The sequence below is a fragment of the Protopterus annectens genome, chromosome 10.part0 (assembly GCF_019279795.1).
Source record: "Protopterus annectens isolate FY-2018-M chromosome 10.part0, PAN1.0, whole genome shotgun sequence".
NCBI lineage: Eukaryota > Metazoa > Chordata > Ceratodontiformes > Protopteridae > Protopterus > Protopterus annectens.
The window spans coordinates 700,217,050-700,244,611 of NC_056744.1; the positions used below are offsets into that span (position 1 = coordinate 700,217,050).

The following is a 27,562-nucleotide window of genomic DNA, read 5'->3' on the forward strand; positions in this document are numbered from 1 at the left end:
GTTTTCACCCCTAGCCTTCAGTAGAATATAAGCCCCTTTGTTAATCCTAGAGCAAAATCTGGTCAAACTAGCCCACTTCCCAAAATCCGGTCAAACTAGCTCACTCCCCAATAATAGTTAGGGTAAAAACCTGCCATAATGGACAGTCAGTTTCCAGTCATTTCTCCAGCCAGCCTGATCGACATGGGCATCCTGAGGCAATGTAGTAATTGCCTCATGTATACTGACAACCACTTACTCCTAAAACAAATACAGTATATGAGATATGTAATTACACCATGAATTTGGAATCTATTCTCTCACATAACAGCAAACCGGACATCAAACAAGTTGTCAGCACAAACACTTCACTGCTCACACAAAACAAAGTCACAGCACATAAACCCACATACACAGAGGTACTCAGTAGAAGCCTACCAAAGGATCAGAGACCCCCCCAAGCACAAACCACTTGCACACACAGTAAAGCAAATGGAATCCACTACACATAGTAACACACACCAGTGTCTTGGCAAATAAGCCTGTAAGGCAAAACACCTTAAAACCAAATCCTCTGGTCATAGTTGACTCCATAGTGAGACACACAGATGTCCCTCTCACCATGCTGGACAAGGAGAAGGTCATGGTCAGCTGCATGTTATGTGCCAGGATCCATCAAATCACGCACTCACCCAAGTCACTCAACAACAATTACTGCTATGACTCTGTCATAATACATGTTGAGGTGAATGCCATGAAACATACTGTCTGGACTATATGAAGAGAGACATGACTAAACTCTCAGATTATGTGTCCCAAGCAGGTATGTCCCTAGCCCTAAGCAGCATTCTACCTTCATCCAGGATGATGCCACAGTAGAGACAAAAAGTAATTGACTTCAACAATTGGCTTAGCTTCTGGTGTCAATTCAGGAGATCCAGTGTCTGTCAGCCTGGGAAGACATGGTTGACAGACCACTCTGCTTTGCCAGAAATGGTCTTCACCTGTCTCCTCTAGGCTTTTGGATACTGGCAAAGGCGATTGCCTTCTCCAAAAGGCACTGTCAAAACAACAGAATTTCCAAAGTAAAAAAATCCACTCGAGACAAACTCAAGGTTATGCTGCTTAATGCTAGTAGCATAAACAGGAAACTGCACTCCCTGGAAGCACTCCTCACCTTGGAAGATGCTGATGTCTGTGCAGTCACTGAGACATAGTTCAATGCCATAGACAGCACTCTGGCTGTGCAAGGCTACAATCCCTTCCACAAGTTTAGACCCCAAAATGAGTATGAAAGAATGAAATGTAGAGGTGTATCCATCTTCATTAAAGCCAAATGCACCTAAAGACTCATTTAACAGTATGACTCTGTTGAGCTACTCCAGGTCTATAGGTAAAGCACCCTACCACATCATTGCTATTTACAGGTCCCCCACTATGAACCAAGAGTAGCACACTGCCTACCTAGCTTGGTACAGTCACTCACTACACAGCCAAATACTTCGGTTGTGGGTGATTTCAGCTGTCCTTCCATTGATTGGGTGACATACACAAGCACAAACATGCTCGCCCTTAGGTTCCTGGACTTTGTCAATACAAATGCCCTGGTACAGCTAGTCTGCACCCCCCAAAAGGGCTCAGATGTCCTCCTAAACATAGTACTCCCCAACATGGGGGGGATTCAGTGCACTACCCCCTGTGCGTTGCCCTCCCTGGTAAGTTCAGACCATAAATCTGCCTCATTTGAAGTAATCAGACCTGGCCCCAGAAGAGCAAAAAAAACTGAAACATTTCTCCAAAATAAACTACAGCCTACTAGATGATGGTATGTAAAGTTTCAAATCCCATGCTACCACAGCCAAAAATGACTGATATGCAGAGGAGTACACAGATGTCCTGTATAACCACCTAAACAACTATATAGACTTGGCTATGCTTCAAAACCAGGTCTTCCTGAAAAAACAGGCCACCCTGGTAGACCTCAGATATAAACAGGTTATATAACAAAAGGAAGAAACTGATGCTTAAGAACAAGAGGGAAGTTACTCAACAGAAAAATAGCCTCCACAGCTTTAACAGCCAAATCACATATCTTGTAAAGCTCTCTAAAACAAGTTAATAAGCTTAGTTAGCATCCCTAGCTAAGGATAATCATAAGGCATTCTTTAGCTGCATCCAAAATCTAAAAGGGAACCCCAAACTGTGTGCCTAACTTATAGTGGATGGTACCTCTCATACTGAACCTGAGGAAATTGACAACCTACTAGCTGACAGATTTTGTGCAAACTTCATCCCCCCCCCCGTCCTCGCCAGCCATACCTCAGAGCATACCTGACACCAGTCCACTACCTGGTATTGCCAAAGAGAAGATCAAATTCACGCTGTCCAAGGCCAAAAACACAGCCTCTTTGGGACCAGATAACATCCCAGGCTGCTTACTAAACAATTTAAAATAAGGCCTAGTGGAACTACTTGGCACTCTCTTTAACCTCAGCCTGAGCACTGGCTTTGTTTCAGCAGAGTGGAGAACAGCAACAGTAATCCTCTTTCACAAAGGGGGTCCATCAACCAACCCTGGGAACTATAGACCAATAAGCCTAACCAGCCTTATCTCTAAGGCCATGAAAATAATTATCATGGACCTTATCATCAAGGACATAGGTGACCTTCAAACTCTTGACCTGACTCAATTTGGTTTCATTAAGGGTTGATCATGCTTATTGAACTTGGTGGACTTCTTTGAAAATATCACCAAAGCCCTGGATGTAGGCAGTACAGTGCATAGCGTCTATATTACTTAACCAAGGCTTTTCACACAACCCCCCTCTCAGGTATCATTGAGAAACGCTTCCATCTGGGGATTACAGGATATATTACTGTGCAGCTAAATTAATAACAGATAAAATCCTACCACAAGACCACAGGGTAGTAAGGAAAAGGAAGGGGAAAAAGCAAATACCAGCATAGAAGTATCAAATAGAGAAAAGTACAAAACAGTTAAGAAAAGAAATGTCACTGTTAGAGGAGTATAGAAGAGGGAACAGATCAACAAAAATACTCCGCAATAATAGGGTAAAAACCTGCCATAATGGACGGTCAGTTTCCAGTCATTGACGTGATAAAAGCAATGGACAGTATCATAACAAATCAGGATTTATCATGCACTATCTCAAATAATTAACTAAAAATATCAGCACAGGCAGAAAACTTAAAAGATACACAGATAAATATAAAGGAAAACTACAAAATAAGCAATTTATTGACAACCCAAAAACAGTTTTATAGACAATTTGGAAACAATGTAAAAGGAATTGAAAGAGATACAGTTTAGAGAAGTATTTATGAAGATCCTATGGAACATAACAAAGATGCTAAATGGATAGAAGAAGTAAAAGAAGAAATAAGAAGTTCAAGGTACTTGATATGAAATGGGATGAAGTAACAACCACAGAGATTGAAATAAAGTTAAGAAGAACATCCAGTTGGAAAAACCACAGGCCCAGATGCAGTACCTAACTTCTGGTTAAAAGTATTAATATCTTTGCATGAAGATTTAGCCATGAGTAAAAACTATTTATATGTGCCCCCCCAAACAGACACCAACCTGGCTAACAACAGGAAAAACAATGCTCCTACTCAAGAGTGAACCTGCAAGCTACCCTTAAAATTGTAGACCAATAACTTGCCTTCCGACGATGTATAAACTATATACCGAACAGATGCCAACAGTTTATAGTCATTTAGAAGAAAATTCAATCATGGCAATAGAACAAAAGGGTAATAAAATAAAATAATATGGAACAAAGGATCATTTGTTGCTAAATAAAGTCATAATGGAGAACTGTAAAAAGGGGAAGAATCTAACTATGGCATGGATTCACTACAAAAAGGCATTTTACAGTATTCCACATTCATGGATAAAAGAGTGCTTAAAATGTGTAAGATACACACTACACTGATCAATTCCATTACAGTGACATGAAACAGTGGCAGACCACTTTACAATTATGCCATGATAAAGGACAAATTATTATTCCAGGGATAAAAATTCAAAGTGGGATATTCCAGGATGACTTCCTCTCACTGCTGCTGTTCTGTCTTGTCCTTAACCCATTAAGCTGTCTATTTAACAGATTATGTCATGGCTATAATTTGGCTCTTAGAAAACAACAAAGTGTAAATACTTCTCATCTTCTCTTTGTTGATGATTTAAAACTATATAGCTCATCAGATGAGGAACTGAAAGCACATCTGCAAGTAATCAACATTTTTTCAGATGATATAAGAATGTCATTTGATCTTGATAAGTGTGCAAAAGCAACCATTAAAGCAGGAAAGTTGTAGCACCAAGAAAATATCAGTTTAAGACAAGAATGTGATACAAAAGAACTCGAGCAAGAGGGAGCATATAAATATTTAAGAATTGATGAAGGATCAACAATAAAGCATAAACAAATGTGAATAAAACTTAGTAAGGGATATTTTAGAAGACTTACATTAATTCTGAAAACAGTGTTGACATCTAGGAACAAATTTCAAGCTATAAACCAATTTGCTGTTCCTGTCCTAACTTACAGTTTTGGAGTTATTGACTGGCCCCAAAGGGTGTTGAATAGATTAGATGGGAAAACAAGAAGAATGCTTCATGCTCATCAGATGATTTATAAAAATCAGTGCATACCAAGATTATATATTCCCTGTTCTGAAGGAGGTATGGGCCTCCTTTAAATTGATTACATGTTTAGATCTGCAGTCATGGGACTGCACACATATCTGCTGACCTCACAAGACCCAAACATAGTAAATGTTATGAAGCATGAGGAAAATAAATCTAAGAAGATTTCCCTGGTTAGTCTGGCAGAAGCATGTCAACTTGATGGGAATGAAAATCAATCCAGAAGTAGATAAAAATCAGACAGCAACTGAATGCGCCAAATAAATGGAAGAAAGAATATAAGGTGAAGAATCAGATGAGAAGGGAAGAAATGTGGAAAATGCATAAATATAGTTGCAAGTATAGAAAACTCCTGGAAGAATCTCCTGTTTATCAGGATTGAACACAGGAATGGTTATGCAGAGGTGAATTCAAACAAGAGACGAAAGGTTAATATTGGCGGCCCAAGATAGTTGGCTTATGTACATGTTGGTTTAAAAGTCCATTGAAAATGTGGAAGAAACAGAAAAATGTAGGCTTTGTAAAACAAATTGGAAACAGTCACACACCCTGTTGCTGGTTGTGACATACTAATAGCAGAAGGACTGTATACTGAAAGGCATAGTAATGTGGCATGACTGTTGCATTTGGAATTGTGCAAACATTATGGTATCGAAGAGGCTGAGAAACAGTGAAAACATGAGCCACAAAGCATCATAGAAAATGATAACATCCACATCACATGGGATCAGCCATTACCAACCGTTCAAAGATGCGGCAAAAGCAGATATAATAGTCCATGAAAAGAAGACAAAAGTACCATTGATCTTTGAAATCACTACACCCAGTGACTACAGTGTCTTGCGTACAGAGACATAAAGTCATAAAATATCAGGATTTCCATGCAGAAGTGAGACCAGTGTGGAAGAAAGATACCCAGACGGTTCCAGTAGAAGTAGGAGCAACAGGTCTTATAAAAACGAATCTACAATCGTATTTACATATGTTACCAATATATGTAACTCCGTACAAATTGCAGGAAGGAGTCATTAATGGGCACATTGTGTGTGCTGCGAAGAGCACTTCTGGCTGACATCAAAGATTGAAACAATACTAATTTCATTAACTTTAATCATACTTTGACTTAGGAATGGGGTCTATTCCCGTCATGGTTTTAGAAATCCAAAATACTTGGAGAAATTAAAAGGGAGAAACTGGGGATTAACCCACATCTCATAAGTAAGGGCATCACATCCATGACTAAGGATGTTATAACTCCTCTGTCTCGACCCTCATGAGATCACTAATGGAGTACAACACTCCTTTTTGCATGTACCTCACCAGACACTTGCAGCAGCTGGAGTGATCACAGAAGTTTATCGTCAAGAAAATTCAGGGCCTTCAAAACATAACTTACATGGAAAGAATGAAATCTCTGTCACTGTACTCCCCTGTCACTGTACTCTATCCTACAGGCTGCTGAGAGGTGACTTGTGCCTGGCCTCCAGAGCAGTCTCTGACCCTGCCCTAATGGAAATGCTGCACATCTACAAATAAAATCGCACAAGAGTCACTCACTCCAGGGATCTCAACCTAGCATGTGACATTAACAGAACATGGTGGAGATACAGATATATCACCCAGAGATTGTCCCTCCTCTGGAATAAACTCCCAGTTCATGCAAAGCTCCTTAATAATCCTCTACAAGCGCAAATTAGACAATTGGATAGGAGACCATGAATTCACCCTGGGGTGGCACCTATTGTCCCTTATGGACAGGGGCAGTAGGTGCTGATGATAGTCACTCTGCAAATAACCACCATCTAACCAAGGTCAGTTGGGGAACACTGGTATATCATGGCTAGGCTTGTAAAGGCCCTGGAGCCTATTAACCTCCTATGAACCATTGATGGCTTACGGGATAGGGTGGACTCTAGAAGTATTCTATAGGCAGAAACTTGGCCCTCTATTCATACATTTACAAAACACTACAAACTAGATTCTTTTTCCAGGTCTACAGCATGCTTTGCCAGTGCTTTCCTCCAGGGGACCCTTATTTTTCCTCCACCCAGGCTGGATAAGCTGTGGTATTCTGTCCACGGCCTACTGCAGCAGTGTGAATAATGAATGTAGTACTGTTTTGTAAGTTGAACTTACCCATAACAGCAGATGCTTGAATTCTTCACTGCTGTAGTAGTCATATCCACCCACCTTCCTCCATTTTTGTAAATATTTCTAGTGGGATAAAGTTAGATTTTGTTGTTTATATTTTGGTTAAGTTCAGGGTGAGTTCCTCATTTTTGGTTAGAGGCAAGAAATTTCTAAAAGTTTCTAGTTACTCTGGTTGATTATATAGCTCCCTCCAAGAAGGGCTTAACCTGTAGGCAAACAGAGTGACAGTGTGGGTGGGGAAGTAAGCTTTTGGAAGATGACTGGTTGCTGTATCCTTGGCAAGATATAGCCAAAGTCTACTGCATCAATGAAGAATTTGAACATCTACTGTTATGGATAAATGCAATTTATGCAACTGTACTTTCTGGGACTTATTATAGAGAAGTCCCAGTTTTTACACCTTCAGTCTTGCTATTCTGGGATTTACAGATAAAAATCTTGGAATTTAAAACTATTATTTTTCTGGTCACCAAGCAGACTACTACCACGTGGTTGCCTTATGCATTATCTTTTGTTTAGTAAAATACAACAAAGCTCTGATTGTAATTTTTGCAATAGCTTCATCAGCTCAGTAGATATCATTGCAAACTTCTTTAAATTGCATTTTGCAAACTTTGTGAAGTTGCTACGTGAACACCCATTAACACATTCTGTAAACATTATTGCTGTTTGTCCATTCAAGAGGTAAAGCAGGATTTGCTTTAGCTGTCTTATCAGTGTGCTTTTGTTCAATCATCCCTTACTGGGAGTTGAGATATGATTCATGTAGATGGACCCATAATAGCTGTTTGAGGTGTACATACAGTGACATTAAGTGTTGGAACAAAAGAAACACTAAACACAAGTAATCTCCGTGGTATCCCCGACGTCTCAAAACAACCCACTAAAGTGTAGTGGGTCTAAAAACAAAACAGTGTAAGACACTTCTCTGTGTGGAAGATTTTTAGTCCATATATTTCTAGTTAATCACTGTATATTAATCAGATTGGACAACAGTAGTAGAAGTAGCAAACTTAAACTCGTCTTAAGTCAAAACAAAACAAAAAATAATAATAGAAAATATATAATTGTACAGCATTACTAAGTATTTGAAAGTAATCCAAGCAAGGCAGGCAGTCTGTTTCCAGTCGAAAATCCTTTATTAAGTACACAGACAAGTGATCCAAGTAAAACAAAAATAGAGTAATAATTTCCTCACAAGCTTTTTATATATATAGATATATACACACATACTTTTTATCCAGCATGGGAGTGGTTTATTGTGCTGTAAAACAAAGTGTTATTGGTACACATGTTAAATTCACATCCCTTCCTCATCAGTGTGACATTCGAGCTGGTCCTGCCCTACTTAGTAGCTGTCATAATAATGTATAACCCTTATTTACTTTAAATAAAATTTATAATGATGTGGTACCTCTTATTTAACCAGATTATTGAGTAGATTATTAAGTCTGTGATTTTATCCAAGACAATATACTACATGGCTGGAAATATATCAACCTTAGTTCATTTGACAATCAAAAAATATATATAAATATATACATATACATTTTGCATGTAAAAATCAATTTCTATTTTCATAAACTATTGTTAACAAAGATCACTTTCATCCTTTTAGACTTCTTCAGGACCAGTTTGAATATCACACTGATGGGGGAAGGGATGTGAATTTAACATGTGTTCCAATAACGCTTTGTTTTACAGCACAATAAACCATGCCCATGCTTGATAAAAAGTATGTGTGTATGTATGTATGTATATATATATATATATATATATATATGTATATATATATATATATATATATATATATATATATATATATGTGTGTCTATTTAGAAAGCTTGTGAGGAAATTATTACTCTTTTTTTGTTTTACTTGGATCACTAGTCTGTGTACTTAATAAAGAATTTTCGACTGGAAACAGACTGCCTGCCTTGTTTGGATTACTTTCAAATACTTAGTAATGCTGTACAGTTATATAATTTCTATTATTATTTTTTGTTTTGTTTTGACTTAAGACAAGTTTGTTAGCTACTTCTACTACTATTGTCTGATCTGATTAATATACAGTGATTAATTAGAAATATATGGACTGAAAATCTTCCACACAGAGAAGTTTCTTACACTGTTTTGTTATAACAAAAGAAACACTGGTACATTGCTGCAGGACATGCTTTCTCCATCCAGCCAGGCCTGTACATGAGTCCGGTCTAGTTGCCTTTGTGTGTCATTAATTGTCTGCCATATGCAGGCATTGTGATTTCCTCTGGTTTATTAGGTAAGTTAATGGTAACCTGTATTCTGTGTGGCATATTCTTTATTCTCTTCATATCCTGAGGATTTGCAGTGTAGTGTGTAATGGTTTGGTACAGTTTGGTATAATTGGCCATTTTTTTCATTGACTTCCTGCTGACGCCCATTACTTTAAGACTAATAGATCATGTGGGCTTTAATGAAGGTGTTTGCAGCTTTTCACTGTAGCTTCCTGCTTGGTTGATTTGGGAAGCCTTCCCTCCCACATTTCTCATTGGAAACCTATAAAATGTATTGGCCTGGACCAAATATGCTTCCAGGGGTTAGCTGACAAATACATGAACCACATCCGGAATGCTGACAATTTAATCTGTCTTAATGAGCTTTTACATATTTTGGTTTAGGCTTTCTATGCTCTTTTAACTTTCCCCATGAGTATTTGTGACATCCCTGTTCTGGGCCAGTGATCAAGGAGCCTGAATCCTCACCACTGACACTGGTGAGGGACGTTAACTTGGAACAAAGATAGATACACACAGTACTCTCAAAAGTTAAAATATTCTCTAATGGACCAGCCACAATAAGAAGTTTAAATATATGTAATAATAAACAATAAAGGAACATGAAAATACTAAATGTCTGTTTACAGTAAACACCAGAGTATCATCACAGGAAATATTAAAAGTAACCCAGATAGATAGATTCACACAGCTAAAGAAGAACAGTACTTATCTAATCAAACTATATTTTCCTGATTGAGCTAAAGAATTACTTTTCCATGGTTACTTACTAAAGCAATGCAAGATGAAGTGGGTGGGTGATCCATCTTTGTTAGGTTACAAAAACAGACTGCCCGGAGACATCAGTCTCATCTGGTATTAAAACATCATTTTAGTCCTGGATTAAAGAATGACATCCCACACATCTGGTCATCTGACTTCTGCTTCCCGTACATCCCCCTTTCCAAGAAACTGAACCAGAATCTTGCACATGTGTTCCCATACACCCAGACAGAACTTTGCTAAGATCTGTTGCAGCTTCTGGAAGTTTTAAAACAATTTCAAACTTCCACAGTTCTAGAGTAGCAATTAGTTTACTGCTAAAGACAATACAGAAGGCTTCCTAGTGCAGACGTTTTGTCTTTGGCTGCAACCAGCCTCTTGAGGGTCGCTGGGGCATTCTTTATCCCAAAGAACATCTTTGTGAACTCATACAATCCAAAAGGAGTCATAAAGGCTGGCCTTTGTGTAGTGGTGGGAGTCAAGGACACCTGCCAGTAGCTGTTGGACAGATGCTTAGCCCCACCCAGCTGCTCTAAGGCTTCATCTGTCCTAGGCATGGGGTAAGCATCTGACTCTGTGTGACCATTTAGTTTTGTGTCGTCCACACAGAACCTGGAGCTGCCATCTTTATCTGGCACCAGCACCACTGAGGAGGCCCAGGGACTGCTGGACTCCTGGATTGCCCCCAGTTCCAACATTTCCTGTATCTCCTCCCCCAGAGTCTGTCTGACTCACCCAGGCACCCTGTAAGGGCCTTACTTGATTGGCCTTTGGGGTGCTGTATCAATAAGGTGCTGCACCAGATGGGTTCACCCAGGTTTCCTATTGAATATGTCCCCAAACTCCTGTAACACTGTTTGGATTTCTCAAACCTGAGTAGAGATTAGCCACTGGGACATTGCTACCCCTTCCACTGAGGTGTCAGTGTGAGTCTCAGTGAGGAGATCAGTCACAAGATCACCCTCAGACTCTTCCTCCCATCCACTGCAAATACCGAGCACCAGGCCTCCCTGTCATAGTAAGGTTTCATCATGTTAACATGGTACAGTTTGTGCCCCTGCCTCCTACCTAGTGGGGTTACCATGTAGCTAAGATCAATGGCCTTCCTTACCACTTTGAAGGGTCCCTGTCAAGCTGCCTACAACTTATTGTGTCTGACAGGAATGACAACCATAACCTGCTGTCCCACAGTGTACTCTCAAGTTCAAGCATTCCTGTCAAACCAGACCTTTTTCTGCTGTTAGGCTCCTGCCAGTTTCTCCTGGATCAAGCTCATGAGCTCCCTAGGCCTTGTCCTGAGGTTTAGAACATATGCCACAACAGACTCCTTGTCAGACTCACACTCATCCTCCCACTCATCTCGAATCAGATCTAAAGGCCCCATTACCCTATACCCATACAACAACTCAGAGAGTAAAAAAAACTGTGGATTCCTTGGGTATCTCTCTCTCTCTCTCTCTGTGCAAAAACCAGATGGGACAAATATTTGTCCCACTCTCGCTTAAACTGGTCTGCAAATGCCTGTAGCATGGACTTTAGTGTAGAGTTTAACCTCTCCACAAGACCATTAGTCTGGGAGTGCTAGGGGGGTCTTGTAGGTACTTCATTCCACAATGCTCCCACAGGCAAGCCAGCAGGTCTGCCATGAAATTGGCACCCCTGTCAGTCAGTATTTCTCTCAGGAAACCTACTCTGCTGAAAATCTTTAGCAAAGCATTTGTCATCTTCTCTGCCTTGATGGAGGACAGAGCTACCACCTCATGATATCTAGTAGCATAATCTACTACCACCAAGATATACTTCTCTCTGTGGAACTTGGAGTACTCAGAGGCCCCACAATATCCATAGCTACCCTCTGAAATGGCTTCTCAGTCACAGGCAAAGGCATCAAATGAATTTTGACCTTGTTTCCTGCATTGCCTACTTTTTGGCACTGCTCACAGGTCCTGCAGTACCGTTACATCACTTGCAATCCCAGGCCAATCAAAGTTCTGCATAATATGTTTCTTGGTACACTTTATGCCCATATGACCTGCAAAAGAAATGGCATGAGCTATGGCTAGAAGTGCCAGACAGTAGCCTCTAGGCACTACCAACTGCTGTAATACCTCATGCTCTAGCCCACCCTGAGGGATCCACTCACTATACAATAACCCTTTGTTCCAGTATATAGGCTCCCCATTTCCTTGAGAATCAGGTGCCTCCCTAGTTACCTTCCTCAAGCCTCTTAGTGTAGTGTCTGAGAGTTGGGCCTGTCTCAACTGTCTTTTTGTAACCCTTCCCAGCTCCACTTCCACAGGAAGTCTGATATCCTGTGACAGTGGTGTCTCACTCTCAGCCTGGGTGCTACTACTCACCTCTGCCCTTGCAGTCACTCTGTCCAAGGGAACATCAGTGCCTACCAGCAGCTGTGACTCACTGCTACAGGGTAGCTTCCTCCCTGAAATAACCACCTCACCAGCCCTGGCTTCAGGTGTTGGGTCTGTCTTGGTCTCCCCAGGCTACCAGACCGACATGCCTGTCTCCAAGCCTGACTACGTGAACTGCATGCACACAAGGTACTGCATTATCAAAACCATTCCCTATCAAGACATCTGCAGAGATGTCCTCAAACACACCTACTTGCTTCCTTTTCCATCCTCCCAGTCAGATGAACTTTGGCGAAAGGCATTTGGAATGGGGTCCCTCCTAAAGCTCTGACTGGAGTGGACTACCCAAGCAAGAACTGCTTCTCTTTAACCACTGCAGGATTCACAATGGTTATGTCAGAGGCTGTGTCTCTCTTAGCAGTGGCCTGTTTTCCATCTACTAAGATGGGATATAAACTCCTGTGATAGTTTGGTACCCCTGGTGTCTCCATATAACTTACCTCTGGCATACTTTTGTTCCCACTTTCTGGCTCCCTCATATTTTGTTCTCCACCTTGTTTCCATTAACATCTGTATGATACATGGTCCCACTGGTTACATTTCAGACATCTAACCCTTGATCCTGGACATGTACCTGAACTAGTGGCTTCCCCTGTTACTGGTGGACTCTGTTGGGGTGGTTTATGCTGCCCACCATGGGTTCCCTTATATCCATGTGCAGCACTGGGTGTTTCCCCGTCTTGTGCAATGATGCCCTGCTTGCTAAGTAGAGATCCCCTTTTCTCCCAAGCTTATCTGCAGAGTTAGGCTCCCGATCTGCCAACCAGATTCTCATGTCCTCAGGCACAGTGCTAAAGGCTTGTTCCCTCACCAAAATGTCTGCTAGCCCTTCAAAAGTGATGACCTGACTCCCATTCACCCACTTATGAACATAAGTGCTTAATTCAGCAATATAATCACATACACTTTCATTTGCCTCGTGTCTAGGCTCATGAAACTTTTTTTCTGTAAGCTGTAGGTGTTAACTTATATAATTCTAGTAATTATTGTTTGACTTTATCATAATTTATGCAATCAGTGTCAGGCAATTTAGAAACAGGACTTAGAGCTTTACCATGGAGTAAAGGGATCAGGAACCATATCCAGAGCCCCTTGTCAACAGTATACTGTTTACATAGTCTTTCAGATGTTTGAATAACACTATCAAAATGATCACCCTCTGTAAACTTTTGAATACATTTCCGAACTCTATTGTTTCTGGGGTTTGTTTAATGCCTTCCCCATTACTTTCATGATCCTGACAATGAGTCAGCATCTCCATGTCATGTTGATGCTGTTTCTCATTTTGTCAGGCTTCAAATGCCGCAGTCTCTCTGCTGATTCTAATTCCATATGTTTTCCTTTTCTTCAACCACAAAATGCTGTAGTCTCTGCTGATTCTAATTTCAAATGTTTGGCCTCCAGTTCAAGTCTCTAACTCCAGATGTATTTTGAAGTCCTCTTAGGAAAAGTTGAACTGTCCTGTTTCTGTGGGCTGCAAGTTTCCATCACCAGGCTGGTTATCCTCTGTTTGCTGATCTGAGCTGTGAATAAGGCTGAAATAATTTACTCTTTAGTCAGGTTTGCATTTTCCAGTCCTTCGGCTTTACACACCTTGGCGAAGTGGTTCATTGTCAGCTTGGCATAATCCTTTGCTGACATCTTTGCCTGCTTTCCCTCTCTAAACTAAACTAACAAAAAAATAAATAAAACTGTTGTGAAAATGAAACTTTGTGTGTGTACCTTGTGGCTGCTGAGAGCACACACACCTTCAGTGACAACTGCCTACAGGCTACAGAAGGACAATTAATATCCCACCACTGCCACCAATATGTGGCATCCCCCCCTCTGGGCCAATAATCAAGGAGCCTGAATCTTCACCACTGACACCAGTGAGGGACATTCACTTGGAACAAAGATAGATGCACACAGTATTTCTAGACGCAGCTCTGTGCATCAAGCACAGTTTCTGTTATGTGCACACAGGGAATACATTCAATCCAGGGTCTCGGTTTCCCTCCGTCTCTCTCTCTCTCTCCAGTCCCCCAGTAAGACTCTGCACTGGCAAAGCTGTAGAGTTGAGTCCTCAGCCGTGTCCAAGCCAAGTCCTCCAGCACCCTGTCTGTGAAGCCAGTGCTCTATGTCCCTGCTCCAAGTAGCTCATGCACACTCTTTGAGATTTGATTTACACACACACGCATACACAGACACACACACACACACACCTGGAAAAGGCTGGCACAAATGTACTCGCTCTGCTACCCTTTTCCCAGACTATAAGGTAGTTACTACTACCAGACATTCCAAAGCCAGCTACTCTAAGGCTCTTGCAAGGGCTCCCAATTATACTGAGTGAAATTAATATTAATACAAATGGTAGTGTTTGACCAGTGTGGCAAGGTTCTCTGGAGTGGCTATAATGTCACCACATAAATATAAGTACTCTCAAAGGTTAAAAATATTTCTAAAGGACCAGCTACAATGGTAAGTTTAAATATATTTAATAATAAATAATAAAAGAACATGAAAATACTAAATATCTATTTACAGTAAACACCAGAGTTTCAACCCAGGAAATATTAAAAGTAACCCAGATAGATAGATTCACACAGTTACAGAAAAACAGCACTTAACAAATCTCATTATATTTTCTCGACTGAACTAAATAATTACTATTCCTTGGTTACTTACTAAAGCAAGGCAAGATGAAGTGAGTGAGTAATCCTTCTATGTCAGGAATTACAAAAACAGACTGCCCTGTGACTTCAGTCTCATCTAGTATTAAAACATCATTTTAGTATTGGATTACAGAATGACATTACAAACATCTGGTCATCTAACTTCTGGTTCCCGTACTACCCTCTTTACAAGAAACTGAACCAGAAAGTCACACATATGTGTTACCATACACACAGATAGAGCTTTGCTAAGATGTGTTGCAGCTTTTGGAAGTCATAAAACAATTTCAAACTTCTACCCTTCCATAGTAGCAATTAGTTCACCCCCAAGGACAATACAGAAAGCTTCCTAGTACAGACTTTTTGTCTCTGGCTGCATTGAGACCTGTGAGATGCAACAATCTTTATGGCCTAAGTTAAGTAATTTAATTTCAAAATATATTTCAACGTTAACTGGACTGAGATTAATCTCTTCTCTTCCAGTATCCTCTGTTATAATGTATTCATGTCAGTAGTTACCATACAGTCTGACATATAGGTATGCTTCTTTTTCTGTCCAGTAGGACCCACTGTTGGTACATTTTTTTAACACAAGCAACTTTACAAATACATTTTCAATACAAGCACCTGTACAAATCAGTCTGATATACAAATGACATATAATTCTTTACAAAACTCCAGCTAGCTATGCTGGCATATGTTACACATATCACTGCCGTACTTCTCCTGGCATAGCTGGCAATACCTCACATTGTCACGGTATTTATCAGTGTACTAGCTCTGTTTTCCATATGCTGGCACCAAAGAAGGAACAGAGTAGTGTGAGAAATACATTTTATAAGGTGGGCTCTTAAAAGGCATAACATGGGTGTATGACTCCTGACAAGCTCAGGCTGGGGGATTTGACTGCTTACTGTTCATATATTGAATTCCTGAGGCAGTGATCCTACTGTTGAAACATTTGTAACTATAGTAAATCTGGTTGTATTTATTTTCTTTCTTTAGCAAAAAATGTTATTACATATGAGAGAAACATTTGAATACTAGCAGAAAGAGAGAATCAGTGATTTAAATGTATCTTGTATGGTTATATGAGGATCACATACTTTTAAATAGTGTGCCATTTTCGAGATTCTTTGTTTCATTGATGTAGATTAAGTCACTGAAAAAATATAATGGATGCACCTTATGGGGTATAGAAAAGAGAGAGTCTGAATACTTTGAACATATGAGGTAAGCTCAGAAGAAAGGGTTTGCAAACCTATTTTAAATATATGTATGGAGTTGTGAAAGATCTGCTCAATAAACTGAACCAATCTGTTCATAAACTAAACAAAAGTAAAGGAAAGTAGTAGCCAGTAAAACTTTTATGGAAGCTACTCTGAGTAGATAAGTCAGGGAGGTTAAGAAAGAAAAGATCACTCCTAAGAGATGGCTTTATAGGGTCCCCTACAGTCACTTGAGATGAAATTGCTTGATTATCACTGCATAATACTGAATGCTATTTACCACAGGAAATTATTGCTGGTGTGGTTTCTAAGTATGTGCCAGCAATGATTCACTTATTTTGGTAGATTTTCCCTGCTTCATGTTGGAGTTTAGGGGGTGGGGTTGCCCCAGCATCGGGATGTGCAAAGGAGGCTTGCCGTATAGCAGGAAAACAATTAAAGTTGATTTTTTTTGTGCTTCTGCATTTCAGGCATTTACATTTCTGCCTTTCAGCTTGTCTTTTAGGAAGTCTTTATATCATAGTAGAACTGACTTTACAAATGAAGCTATGAACTTGTAATTAAAAATCCATTGTTTTACATGCAGACTGTGTGGCAGAAGATGGTGCCAGATTATTACACAATGTAAGATGGATTAAACAGATGTAATGCATAAGTTAATAGTAGAGAGGAGTGTTGGGAAATAGACAGGGATCGTATCAGAAGGAGAAGAAATCCAAAAATCCATTCTGATATTAGTTTAGTATCATGGTTATACAGAAATGTAATAAAAGGCTAGTATATTTTTAAATTTTAAAAATGTCTCATCTGTAATCAAGTTATTATGTGCTTTCTGGTTTTGCTTGCTGAGTACATGAGAACAAATATGACCAAACAAGTCTCCACTAGAATATTTTTCTCAATGTAAAGAATATTACAGGACCATTTAAAATGCTGGGTGCTTAGTTAGGCATCTGATATTAGTAGCATTTTGTAAAGAAGACAACAGTATACAGCATTTTTTTTTAGCTTTATCATCACAGCTTTGCTGCTAGAATATTGTTTCTCTGGTTCTCTTCCTCACATGAGAAATGTATCACAGCCAACTATATCTAGTACAGTACTCTTGAACTTTTTAGTTTGTGTCACTTTTGTTTTGCTGTCTTCTATAGTGATTTGATTGATATTTTTGTATGTTTAGAACTGTTTTTCTAAGACCTTGTCACTTCACTATTTTTGAACCTTTGTAATTCTACAAATGCTTTCCTTCATTAAACTGAACCAATTTTTCAAGCTTCTTGTTTTTCTTTCAGCGGTCAAAATATTTATACATACTTGAACAGTCACCTGGAACTGATTAAGGGAAGTTTGCCTGCGGGTTCCCTTACTGTTGATTTACATGTTTGGCCTGATTTCCATGGCAACAGATCCCCTTTGGCTGATCCAGCACTAAAGGGCATGGTAAGAGACTTTGTGCTATCTCACATTAATCGTTTGAGCTAAATAAAGACAAGCAACACATTGAAGAGTTTGAAAGTACCTTTTTTTGTTTACATTAATTATTGTGGTTTCACAGTAACTTATATTTGTATTCAAACCAATGTAATTTCTAAAAAAAGTTTCAAGTAATTGGCAAGAAAACTATCATTAAATACTAATAGAATGCAAGTATTAACAAAAATTTCAACTGAGGCATTACTTTCAAGTAAATTTGAAGCTGCCTTTGTTATTTGCATAAGCAAACATGAAAACATTTTTAAAGTATGTATTGTTTGTATGTTTGGAAAAATTACACGTAATATGACTTGGGGCAAATGTTAGTATTATAACAGAGAAATAGTCTGCTATGACTGCAAAGTCTTCTTTAGTCACTCTTTTTGCCAGATAACTTCAGGATTCAAAAACAAGTATTGCAATGCAAAAGGCGAAATTGCACAGCAGGCGGTGGCGATTCATAGACATGCAAGACAGCAGCATGGCATGCCAATACACATGCAGTGAGATGGAGAAGAGCAGCATTATTATAATGAAGCTGATTACAAATGCACATGAGCATAAACAGTATGATGGAGTGCTTCAGAAATGTATAAAAAATGCATGACATGCCACAACCACCGGAGTAGCTGTACACCACAAAAGCATAGTGGACAAAGTCAGAGACCACAATAACAATGTTATGGGTAGCAGCAAAGTTCACACAAATGTGCATGTATAATGCAGTACATCTTCAAACCATGAAGGCCCATGTTGTTGCCTACTACTTCACAGAAAGCTCTAACATTTCATTATCTCCAATACTTTGAGGTACTGGTCTATTGTCACGTGGACAGATGCACCATACTGTAGTTGGTAGATATGTTTCGCCATCACATGCAGGTATGAATGCTCATTCTTGTGGGCACCACATTATGTGTAGCATTGAGAATATTGCCTCTAGGGACCTTCCAGCAACGAGCGGGGGATGTGGTGAATGTATCTCAGACACATACTGTGTAGTTAATAGAACAGTTTCTCAGTGCCATGCTACAGCAGGTGAAGGAGTACATGTAGTTACCACATAGAAGAGAAACAACAGCATCAAGCATTTTATGAAATAGCCCAATTTCAGAGACACTAGCAGTCATCAGCTGCACTCATATTGGGACACAGGGATAACTGTATCAACTGCCACATGGTCTGCAGTGCACAATGTGTAATATGAATGAAAGTAAAACCAGGCTCTCTCACCACGGAAAAAATGCAGAAACGACCAAGTTGTTCAACCAACAGTTCAATGTCACAGAAATAAATTCTTTTGATAGATCCACATCAGCATAAATGTCCAGTATAACGCTTCATCAGACAGTCTGACATCAGACAGTCAGACAGTTGCCTTGTTCTTACAGGCACTCTCTTCAGCTAACGGTGAAAAGTTTTTTATTATAGACAATGTATAATATACAAAAGTGTCAGTGTATCACTCAGACAGTGCCCACGATTCTCACATCTGACACACGTGACTTATGTCAGTTATTTAGATGATATGAATGTTCTCAGAGACATAATTTTGATGATGCCAGATATACCCTGGTACCATGACTCATTATACCAATAAAAAGCCCATAATGCATGCCAAAGAATGCATGCAACACCACTGTATCACATACCTGAAACTTTGTCAGATATGAGTTTGATTGATGAAGGCCCATTCTGCTGTTAGACATCTCTATTGATGCTCTGCAGTACAGTCAAGAAACATACAGCAAAATATTTGCAATCTCTGCAGTGTCACACCATGTTGGTACACAAACAAGTACAGCAGGGGATTGCCAACTGGGGAAAAGTATGTGATAGAGTCAGCAATGAAGGAGGTGTCTGATGAGGATTATGTGTAAGATCTGGATGCAGGGAGTGGCCATGTTTGATGGAGGCAGGCGCTGTGCACTGTGGCACTGGTTCATAGGTGAATACGAGTCTAACTGCCATTAAGAGCCATTTTAAGCCTAGCCAATAACCCAATGGTCAGAATCAAACCCTACACCTTGTGTTTATAAGGTGAAGACCTTAGCCATTATGCCAACCCCACCACTTAAATTAGCACCAGGCTGCTTGTCCTTGTGGGCCATTCCAAGCTCAGGCAATTACTCATGTGAGAATCAAACCCTGCACCTTGAGCCTATAAGGTGAACACCTTAATCACTATGCCAACACCTAACTCACAACTATGGGCCATATTAGGTATAACAAAGTCTAACAGCAATCCTTGCCTTACTAATACCAGGCTATGTTGTACTACCCATAGACTGTTCATACTGTGCATCAGACATAGGCTACCCTGGTAACAGAGTACTTTGGGCACAGCTGTAATCATATACAGAGGTCAGGAAGGCTGCAGCGACAGATATATGCAGTGGGCACATGGGCGTATTAAAGTTGGTAAGTGTGTTGTGTGTGTGTGTGTGTGTGTGTGTGTTTGTGTACCATGGCCTGGTGAATGTGGTGAGCTGCAAAGACTCTTCAGGAAGGGAGTAGTGTATCCATTGCATTGTACCTAGGGAAATGGGATTAATAGAAATGGATGTAAGGGTGTCTACATTGTGTGTGGGGACCACAGTTCATATAGATGTCTGTGTACTCTGCATGTGTCTCTTTGACAAGTCTGATGCAGCCTCGGGTGGTATGTCTGCTAACTATGCATGTTCCCATCCCTGGGAGCAGCCTCTCAGAGATACATCACTGCACAGTCTGCAGTTAGCAAAAAAAAAATAAGACATTTCAGGGTAGTTTCATCGTGTTCAACCCATTTGCATATGTGTCCTTGGTGTCCTGAAATCCTCTTAGTAATGGTAGTAGACATGGAGGATGTGGTGATACCGGACCTAGATTGCCAAGTGACTATCTTATGGTAATCACTTCCCCATAAGAATAAGAAGAGGATCCACCACAAAAATGGCAATTCCCATGTGACTGCATGATAGCACCTTGAGGATACATATTCTTTATTCTGCCTTTCAAAAATGCTGCATAAATGAGCAAAGCCCTGTCTGAGGTTGTCATACAGGCCACTTACTACACCAGTCAGCTCTACTGTGGCTGCAGTGGTATCAGACTATGCATGTATGATAGCTCTACACATCCATGTGTACCCATTCAACTAATTGCTCAGACTCCTGAGAAAGAAAATTAGCAGTCTAGGCACCAATACCATAATTACTTTCTTACCACCTGAAGAGCACTTCTGCGGACTTGAAAAAATTGACAGTCAGCTAGCAATCTTCCTTTACTACGAAGATAAGTTCTCTTCATGGAATACCTTCAAAAATAATTATTTTCCTCTGAAAACTGTTGGTATTTTTCACCAGAACAGTATTTCTAGCTAGGTTCAGTGCTTTTTTTTTTTTTTTTTTTGGGGGTTGTCTCAACATGGGTTTGCTTGTCTGACACTTTGCATTCTATTTTAAACATTTACTACTTTGCTAAATCTATGAAGCCGCGGTGGTACAGCAGTAGCATTGTTGCCTCACAGCGAGAGGTTCTGCTGTTCGATTCACGTCTGGAGTGCCTTCTGTGTGGAGTCTGCATGTCCTCCCCGCGGTCGAGTGGCCTCCGAAAGACATGCATGAATGGGCGTGCCTTCTCTGAAGGTTGGGCGTGTGGCTGGCAACTTGGCATCATAAAAAAAATCTACTGCCAATCATTAGCGGACCGGACTTTCGCTGTGGCGACCCCTAAAAGACAAACAACAACTACTTTTGCTAAATCTGGGAAGTTTTTTGTGAAAACTCCTGTGCTTATTTGCTTGGAGTTATTTGTGGATGGGGACTAGTGTGTGTGTTTGGAGTGCCATTGTATATTTTGCTTGAAAACACTACTTTTGACAACTTGCATGTTAACGACTATTGTTAGTTTCACTAACCACAATTCAAGTTTCTTTCTCAAGAGACTCATAGAACACCATAACAGTACCTATGGATCTACCTACTTTTGGACTCGAAAAATAAATTAAATAAAGCTCTAGCTTATACAGTAGGCTTCTTCTGTGCTTGTGCTACTGATAGGTGACTCTGTTGTGGCCATTTCTAGTTCCATGTGCCATTCAGTTTTGTCCCAGAGTCCATCTGGTGTTGTCCCTCATGCCACAAAGAAGGATCAGACATGTCCTCTGCAGCTGTTCGGGTGTCCTTGGTGAGGATTGAAGAGCCTCTCTTGTCAGTCTTGCAGAAGTGAGCATGGAATTTTTTGTCTGCATGGCCAGGTTGAGAGACCTGTTTCCTAGGGTAAAACTATCCAGGAGTCAGTCCCTCTAAGGGATTTTCGGAGGGGGGGATGTTAGACATTTATCTTCCTCGGACTCTGTTTACATAGATAAGGAAAATTTTGTTGGATTATCTCAGGGATTAATGATTGAAATTCCTTTGATACAAATTACAGTTTAAGTTGAACTTAGCATACCAGTAGATGCTGAAATCATCACTGCTGCAGTAAGCTTAGTTATACGGGATGTATCCTACCAAGTATATAACAGCCAGCTAGCTTCTAAAGCTTCAGGGCACCTTTCTTGCACCTAAACTATCAAACAGCTTGAATGCTGACTAAATGACAAGTTTAGGCGTGAAGCCCTTCAGAGCTTTTCTGCCACCAGAGAGAGGAAGGCTGAGCCCATGAAAGGACAATTTTAGGAATAAGAAAAGAATAAGTGTCCACACCCTGGCACACCAACAAAACAAGGAGGATGGAGGGAAGGCGGGATGGAGCAGCTACTGCAGCATTGATTATTCAAACATCTACTGTTATCTCCTGCACTTTACTAGCTTATTAGTCTAGCACTTTACCAGACTTCTTGTAGCAATTATTGTAGCACACAAAAGTGCTACCAGCACTAAATGTTCTACAAGGAAACAACTCCAGTACTTATTATTAATGCCCACCCTTCCAGGCATGTCTAAAGGTCAGTTCCCTGTGCTTTCTCCTATTAACCTGGTGAACATGGGCATCCAGAGACAATGTAGCAACTACCTCATGTACATTGACAACCCTCTCCTCTTACCTCCCAATACTCAGACTTGCGAGAGATGCACTTATGTATATAAATAAAAAAATAAAATAAATGTATCCAAATTGGAAGCCATGCACTCTCCAGCCAAGACCGGAATAGCTGGTCAAGAGGAGAAGGTCAACACTTGCACCACACCACATGGAACAGATAGTACTCCAGAACACACACCAACACTACCGTCACATAAAAACACAATCCACACAGCCACCTTCGGGAGGCTGTCAGTAAAAATCTACCCAAACAGCAGAGACCTCCAAGGCAGAAACACACTCGACCTCCATAACATAATACAAAGAATGAGACACATAACTCTCTTAAACAGTGTGCCACTCAACCAAAGCCCCTAAGACAAAACCGCATGCCCAACACACTAGTCATAGGTGACATGATAATGAGGCACACTGATGTCCCACTCACTAGTTTGAATAAGGAGAAAGTAACAGTCAGCTGCTTGTCAGGTGCCAGGATCCACCACATAATGCATGCACTCAGGTCCCCCAACAACAGGTATAAATATGACTCTGTCATTGTACATGTGGGTGTGAATGACCTGAGACGAACCCTCCTGGACTATATGAAAAGAGACATGGAGGAGCCTCGGATTGTGTAGCCCAGGTGGGTATGACCCTAGCCCTGAGCAGCATCCTACCATCACCCAGAATGATAACACAGTACAAGCAGAAAATGATTGATTTCAACAATTGGCTAAGTTTCTGGTGTCATTCTAAGGGAATCCAGTATCTGTCTGCCTGGGATGACATGAATGACAGACCTCGATGCTTTGCCAGAGAAGGCCTGTATCTGTCACCCCTGGGCTTTCAGATACTGGCCAGGACTCTTGCCGCCCCTATAGTGCCTTTTTTAGGCAGTGCTCCAAAGACCAAATTACCACCATAACAGCTACAAACAAATGGAATCTGAGGGTCATGCTGCCCAATGCTAGAAGTCTAAATATCAAAATGCAGTCGCTCGAAGCACTCCTTAAAATGGAGAACATCGACATTTGTGCTGGAACAGAGACCTGGTTCAAGGCAGCAGAAAGCATCCCTGTACTACCAGGCTATAACTCATTCCACAACTTTCGGCCTCAGAACTGGGAATGAAGCTCCAAAGGCAGTGGTGTTTCCATATTCATAAAGGATGCACACACCTCCAGACTGGTAGCCCAACATAACACATCTGAGATACTTCAGGTGCAACTAACATTGGGTAAGACGGCGATTCAGATTGTAGCCTGCTATAGGCCCCCAACCATGTCCCAAGACTCACACTCCATGTTCCTAAGCACCCTGGAGAATATTAGGGTCCAACCTAATACTCTCATATTGGGTAACTTCAACTACCCCTCCATTAACTGGGAAAACTACTCATGTACCAATACACTTACCCAACGTTTCTTGGAATTCATTAATTCCAATGCCCTGGACCAGCTCGTTCTTACCCCCATTAGAGGTAGCAACATCCTTGACCTGGTCATTATTAACATGGGCGACCATTGCTCTACACCAATAGATAACTCCTCCCTGGTTAGATCCGACCACAAACTAATCACCTTGGAAATCCAACCTCCCCCCCACAAAGGTAACTACCAAGAAAAACTTCTCCAAAGCTAACTTTGGGCTCCTAAAAACAGAGGTGGCTAACTTCACAGTACCCATGCAAATGGAGAATAGTTGCATGACCGCCGAATCATACACCAATGCACTGTACAAACATGTACACAAATGCATGGATCTCGCCATACCCAATAGAACCAGACACTCTCCGCCAAAAAGAGGAAGCCAATCTGGTGGTCCCCTGCCATAAACAAACTCTACAACAGAAGGAGGAAACTGATGCAGAATAAGGTGAAGTCCCAAAACTGGAAAAACTCCCTTATCTGCCTCAACAAAAAGTTGAGATCTCTCATCAAATCCTCTAAAGCTAGCTATGAAAACAGAATTGCAGCAGATAGTAAAGACAACCACAAGGCCTTCTATAGTTATGTAAAGAATCTCCACGGAAATACCCAGATTTGCTGTGAGCTACTGCACAGTGGTACCTCCTGTACCGAGCCAACAGATATTACCAATATACTGGCCGACAGATTCAGTGCCAACTTTACCCCCCCCCCACCAAAGAACCAGTCTGCACAGGTTAAAACAGCACTGTCCAAGGCCAAGAATACAGCTTCTATGGGACCTGACAGTACCCATGGCTGTGTTCTAAATGAACTACAGAGTGAACTGGCACCTCACCTGTGTGTCCTGTTCAAACACAGCCTCACCTCAGCCTTTGTCCCTACTAAATGGTGCATTGCTGCAGTCATCCCTCTCCACAAAGGAGGAGTGACTACAGACCCTGGGAACTATCGCCCCATTAGCCTGACGAGTCTGATATGCAAATCTATGGAACACATCATAATGGACAAAATAAACAGGGATGTAAGGAATCTCCAAACTGTGGATCCCACACAAGTTTGGTTTTGTGAAAGGTAAATCATGCCTGCTCAACTTGGTCAACTTCTTTGAGTCAGTCACCAGAGCTGTGGTTAAAGGGAAGATGGTTCATACAACCTACCTTGATCTGGCCAAGGCCTTTGATACCATTCCCCACTCAGGAATCATAGAAAAACTCACTAAGCTAGGCATCAAACCCTATATCACTAGGCTGGTTGCAAACTGACTCACAGGTAGAACCCACAGTGTGAAAGTAGCTGACTGCAAGTCAGACTGCTGACCAGTCATGAGTGGAGTCCCACAGGGTTCGGTCCTGGGTCCTCTCCTGTTAGGCATCTACTTCTCTGAAGTCCAGGGCAACACGAAGGGACTCTGGCTGACAAAGTACATAGGCGATGGCAAGTTGGGAGCTATTATTAACTCCCCAAGTGATGTTGACATCCTATAGAAAGGCCTCACTGAGACCAACAACTGGTGTCAGAACCATGGCCTTAAGCGAAATGCCAAAAAAATGTGAATTACCACATCGATGGTAGTCCACTGAACACAGAAGGTGTTATAAGAGATCTGGAAACACAGGTTGACAGTAACCTCTCTTTTGACCACCACATTGCCACTGTGGTCAGAAAGTCCTTCTGTGTGGCACATCTCATTACTAAGGGTTTTGCATCCGGGAAGAAAGAGGTCATTGTCTCCCTCTACTCTTCCCTCATTAGGCCAATCCTTGAGTACAGTGCCCCATTTGGCATGTACCTCACACCTGCAACAACTGTAGAGGCCATAAAAGAGGACCCTAGCCCTTAAACATTTGTCCTATATGGACAGACTCAGGAAACTCCTATTCTCTGTCTCATGTCGCCTACTTAGAGGCAATCACTGCTTGACGTACAAAGCCATGTCTGACCCAGCTCTGTTAGAAGTGCTACATCTAAAGAAATCCCAATCCCTCAGCACCATACACACTCCAGAGACCTCAACCTCATTACCACAATCAACAGAACATGCTGGAGGGACAGGTTCATAACCCAGAGACTGTCCATGCTCTGGAATAGACTTCCCATACATGTCAAGCAGAGCAGCACACTCGCCCTCTTCAAGAGAAATCTTGATGAGTGGATGGGAAATAGAAATTTCACCCCAGGGTTCACTTCAGTGGCTTTACTCAACAGTGGCACTGGGAACTAAGGTCGATTGGCACAATGCCAGGTTAATCCTATGGGTTAGCCTTGTAAAGGCACTAGGGCCATTAGCCTAGTACACACCTATGAACCTATGATGAGTTCAGCTTACACAACTGTACTATGTTCTTCATATTGATCACTGCTGCAGTAGCCTTAGCTAAAGGGGTAGATTTCCTTAGCTAACTAGATTTGGGAAGAGGAAGGAGAAGAGTCCAGGAGGCCCTGGAGAATGGTCCTAGCAAAATTGATCTAGACATAGAAGGAATCAAGCTTATAGTGCTTTGTAAAAGTATCTGCAGAGGACTAAGTAGGAGCTTCTAGAATATTTCTAGAATTCAACCCTTTCCAAAATGCCATAGGGTGGGCCTTGACCCTGCCTGGAATAAATTTATTATAGTGAGTATAACAAAAGGTAATACCCTTACACAACAATTTGGAAATAGTCTGTTTGAACACAAGTTGTCTCTTCTTCTTACCTTCAAAAGAAATAAACTTTTGATCTAAAGATCTGAAAGATTTTGTTCTGTCAAGATAGTACCCAAGTTGTCTGCGGACATCCAAGGTATGGCATATCCTTTCTCCCTCATTTTTTGATTGAGGAAAGAAAACGGAGGGGTGTATAATTTGGCCTAAAGTAAACTAAGATACCACTTTAAGCATAAAAGGAGTATTAGTCCTCAGAAAAATGAGGTAGGGCTGACTCACCATAAGAGCTTACAACTCAGATACTGTTCTTGCAGAGGTCAGAGAAATCAGAAAAACTGTTTTTTTTTTCCTATGTTGAAAACCTAAGTTCAGCCAGCTTAGCTGGTTCAAATGGAGCAAATGTTAGCTTATCTAACACAAAATTATGATCCCAATGAGGGGCCGCAGTTTATGTGGAGGCCCCTTATGCACAACCCCTTTCAGTATTATTTTGCCATGAGACTGCCTTGAAAGGGGTGGATCCATGGGCAAATATGCTGAAATGGCCAATCAGTGAACCTTGATAGATGAATAAGTAAGGTAATAGGATAGTAGCTCATACAAACACTGTAAAATCAAGAGAACAACTAGCCCTGAATGGATGCTGGTTATATTGTTGGCATCCACTAGAAAACCTTTTCCATTTGCTAATACATGATCTTCTTATAGCAGGCTTTCTTCCACCCATTAGTACCTGCTGCATGTCCTCAGAAAACAGGTGCCTAAAGGAATTAAGACCCTATAATCCAGGCAGTCAACTGAAGATGATTGATGTTGGGGTGTGTCAGACACCTCTGTTGCTGTGA

The 27,562-nt window shown here is 40.9% G+C and overlaps 1 protein-coding gene across 3 annotated transcripts in view; it reads left to right on the top strand.

The window, feature by feature from the left end:
• Positions 1 to 27,562, top strand: part of FGGY (FGGY carbohydrate kinase domain containing) — a 2,391,991-nt gene that overhangs the window by 1,398,506 nt on the left and 965,923 nt on the right. For all 3 annotated transcript variants that reach the window (XM_044085530.1, XM_044085531.1, XM_044085532.1), the window contains exon 11: positions 17,451 to 17,598. In XM_044085530.1, coding sequence (XP_043941465.1) covers positions 17,451 to 17,598 — 148 coding nt within the window. The remainder of the gene's footprint in view (positions 1 to 17,450; positions 17,599 to 27,562) is intronic.